This window comes from Acanthisitta chloris, unplaced genomic scaffold, assembly GCF_000695815.1.
Source record: "Acanthisitta chloris isolate BGI_N310 unplaced genomic scaffold, ASM69581v1 scaffold5446, whole genome shotgun sequence".
Taxonomy (NCBI): Eukaryota; Metazoa; Chordata; class Aves; order Passeriformes; family Acanthisittidae; genus Acanthisitta; species Acanthisitta chloris.
This window is the reverse complement of record NW_008679698.1, coordinates 90,699-94,091: the sequence shown is the minus strand read 5'-3', so window position 1 is coordinate 94,091 and position 3,393 is coordinate 90,699. Positions and strand designations below refer to the sequence as shown.

Sequence of the window (3,393 nt, the reverse complement as noted above, 5' to 3'; positions counted from 1 at the left end):
TCTCCTCTTCTAGAAAAGCTTCTCTCCTCCCAACAGCCTCCTGTTGCATTAGAGCTCCAATTTCATTGCCCAGGAAAAGGGGACTGAGGGAGAAACAAAAAAAACCCCTAACAAAATCGACACTTCACAAGAACATCACAACATTCAGCTACACAGTCGCTGCACCAAGGAAGGGAAGGACTGGAGTGGGGCAAGGGGGAGACAGGGGAGCCACGTCCAACGTGTTGTACCCAGAACCCCCCCAAGGGGACTCAGGCTCTCACATCAAGATTCAAATAACTTCAGCCATAAGGTTGAGGATTTAATGAACACAATATTTCCACTCATGCCCTGGAAAAATTACACTCAAAAAAAAAAAAAAAAAAAAAAAAAAAAGACAAAAAAATATCAGATTTTCTACATATTTACAAAAATAATTCCCCAAACCTCACAACCAGGGAGGTGGAGCAGCTAGTGATGGGGTATGGGAAGGGGTCTCTGCCTGACCAGCAGCTCCTCAAGGGTTCCCATCCCACAGCAAGCAGGAGAGCACGGCTCTCACTGCTGGAGCAAACATGGGGGTGGAGCAGAGCCCCTCAGTTCAGCCGCAGCTTGGTGTCCCGATGGTCTGTGGGGGTCACCATCTCATTGGCATAGCCATTCTCAGAGCAGAAGGACAGCTCATCCGTGGTCTCCACTCCGTTGTTGATCTCTGGGAAGGGTAGAGAAAATAGGGGTATCATCATAGGGGTGTAAGTCACAGGAGCATTCCCCACGGATGGGGAAACTAAGGCACTGAGCAGCCAGGCAGTTCCAGCACATGGGATCCAGCTGATCCTGCAGGGATTTAGTAACACTGCACCCATTTATAACCAGTTCACAACAGGATTACCTCTGGTTAGGAGCACACCTCTACATTTCAAACCTTCACAATCCTTAACTCATGTTAATATGACTGGGCCTCTGCCTAAGCAGAGGTGGTGTTGTCAGACTAGCATAATATCATGTTAAGGGGTTGGAATGGACCTTACAGATCATCCAGCCCCAACTCCCTGCCCTGGGCAGGGACACCTCCCACCAGAGCAGGTTGCTCAAGGCTTTATCCAACCTGGCTTGGAACACTGCCAGGACTGGGGCAGCCACAGCCTCCCTGGGCAACCTGTACCAGTATCTCACCACCCTCACAGGAAAGAATTTCTTCCTCATATCTAATCTAAATCTCCCCTCTTTCAATCTATCCCCACATACTCCTTGTTCTATCACTCCAGTTCCTAACAGAGTCCCTTCTCCAGCTTTCCTGTAGCCCCTTCAGGTACTGGAAGGTTGCTGTGAGGACTCCACACAACCTTCTCTTTTCCTAAAACCATCAGAGGCAAAGCTGGATCCCTCACACACATGATATATCACAGGTTGAGCAAGTCACCTGTGGGAAAAGGGTGCAGAGTATCTGGACCTAACCTCTATCCAAATGGCCATTCTGGAAGACTCCTCTAGCCACTGGTTTCACTGGGAAAAATGTGCAACCACCAATATTTTAATGGTAAACACCCATCCTAAGCAAGAACAGCTGTTTCAGAGGCACAAAACTCCAATTCATATCCCCTACCTCTAAGGATATTTATATCTAGAACATGTTGAGGAGGCTCAATTTGCCTGTGACCAACTGCTTTCCCTCTCTGCGTTCCCTGGATTTACACCTGATTATCACCAGCTTTAGAGGGCAGAGTCAGGTTGGCATTTCACACAATAAGCTCTTTGAAGCAAGAGTTGTCCCCTTGCTGTGTCTGCACCCAGTGTGCTAAACACTGATCCCTCCTGAAGGTCTCCAGCCCCTGAATACCAAGAAAGAAGACCCATATTTAAGCTCAAGGGGCAAGGAGAATTGTACTCACATTCCTTCAAAAGTGAGTTTTTGCAGTTTCAGGCAACAATTTTAATCTTTTAAAGCAAAATGTTTCCCTCTTTGTACACATTTCTGAGATCTTTCTTAGGAGTGGGGTGTGATGGACACATTGCCAGTGTGTTCCTACAGAAACAAACCCTGAGAAGAGCACAAGGATATCAGGAACCACTCAACTTCTAGTGCCATTGAATTCCAGGTCTACTCCAAACTCATCACCACTATTTGTGGTCACTTATGGCATGATTCTAATGGGATTTATGGCTTTTGACATACTGAGAGTGGACAGTACAAGAGAACCTCATGGGATAACTCAGGAAGTTAAAGAAGGATTTCTGAGCAAATCAGTGCTCAGACCTGAACCAGCTTGGGACAGATCAAGGAATCATGCATTGAAAGGGACCTTAAAGATCATCTAGTTCCAACTCCCCTACCATGGATGAACCATGACCATATCCAACAAGTTCAGTGCAGCAAGGTCAGCCTAGTTACCCTTTCCCACCATCAGGAAATGACACCTGAATCAAGACCACCTCCTCCATCAGCAGGGTGACAGCTGAGGGATGGAGCAAAGGCCTCAGACTCACCAGCCCCATCCATACCTGAGAAGATCAGCTTCTCCTTCATGATCTTGACGTCCCGGCTGGACCGTCGGACAGCAGCACTGAGCATGATCTGCTCTGGGTTGTAGGTCCTGATGCTTCCTAGGCGCCACCTGCAAGACAAGAGGAGGATATCAGGGGCTGATCTCCCCAAACACAGGAGCAACCTCAATGCATGTGGCCACCAACAAGTCCCAGAGACCCTCACACCTTTTCTCCCTTGCACCTACACAACCCACATGGTAAGAGGATGTTCAGAGATGAATGTGTTATCTCAGAGGGTACAGGCATACAAGCAGGTTGACCTTGAGCAACCACCTTGAGCATCCTAATTCCATCGAGGAATTAGACCCATGGATTCACAGGCCCATGGACTAATTTTACCCAAGACTGCATCTGCCCCACAACCCTCTCTAGGACATCAACTATCCAGCTGCCCAAAGTATTTAGGGGTGTTTTAACTCTTAGGGCTGGAAAGAGGGAACAGAACAAGAGAACAAGCCAAGTAATAAAACCAAAACCTTCTCCTCAACGAGGGGCACAGTCAGTGTGGGAGAAGAGAGCCCAAGTTTGAAGTCTCAAACCTGAGACACAGCAAGGAAATGACTTCATAATGTGTTAGGGAGGGTCTAGTTTGGTTGTTTGGAAATATTTCTTCCACAAAAGGGTTGCCCAGCCCTGGCACAGGCTGCCCAGGGCAGGGGTGGTGTCACCATCCCTGGAAGGATTTAACAGTTGTGTGGATGTGGCACCTGGGGACATGGTTAGTGGTGGCCTTGACAGTACTCACACAAAGGCATGCTGTTTAGGCCAGGCTTTCATAGCCCATACCCCACCAATTCCTCCTACCTCCTGACCACAGAAGAAGGCTTTCAAGTAAATCTCATTCTCCCTGCCAGAGCCAGGGATGCT

At 48.1% G+C, this 3,393-nt stretch overlaps 1 protein-coding gene across 1 annotated transcript in view; it reads right to left on the bottom strand.

The window, feature by feature from the left end:
* Positions 1-575: 575 nt before the first annotated feature.
* GDPD5 (glycerophosphodiester phosphodiesterase domain containing 5) overlaps positions 576-3,393 on the bottom strand; it is a gene marked incomplete at its 5' end in the record, with an annotated part of 43,128 nt that continues 40,310 nt past the window's right edge. The window contains 2 exons of the mRNA XM_009077403.1: positions 576-691; positions 2,482-2,594. Coding sequence (XP_009075651.1) covers positions 576-691; positions 2,482-2,594 — 229 coding nt within the window. The remainder of the gene's footprint in view (positions 692-2,481; positions 2,595-3,393) is intronic.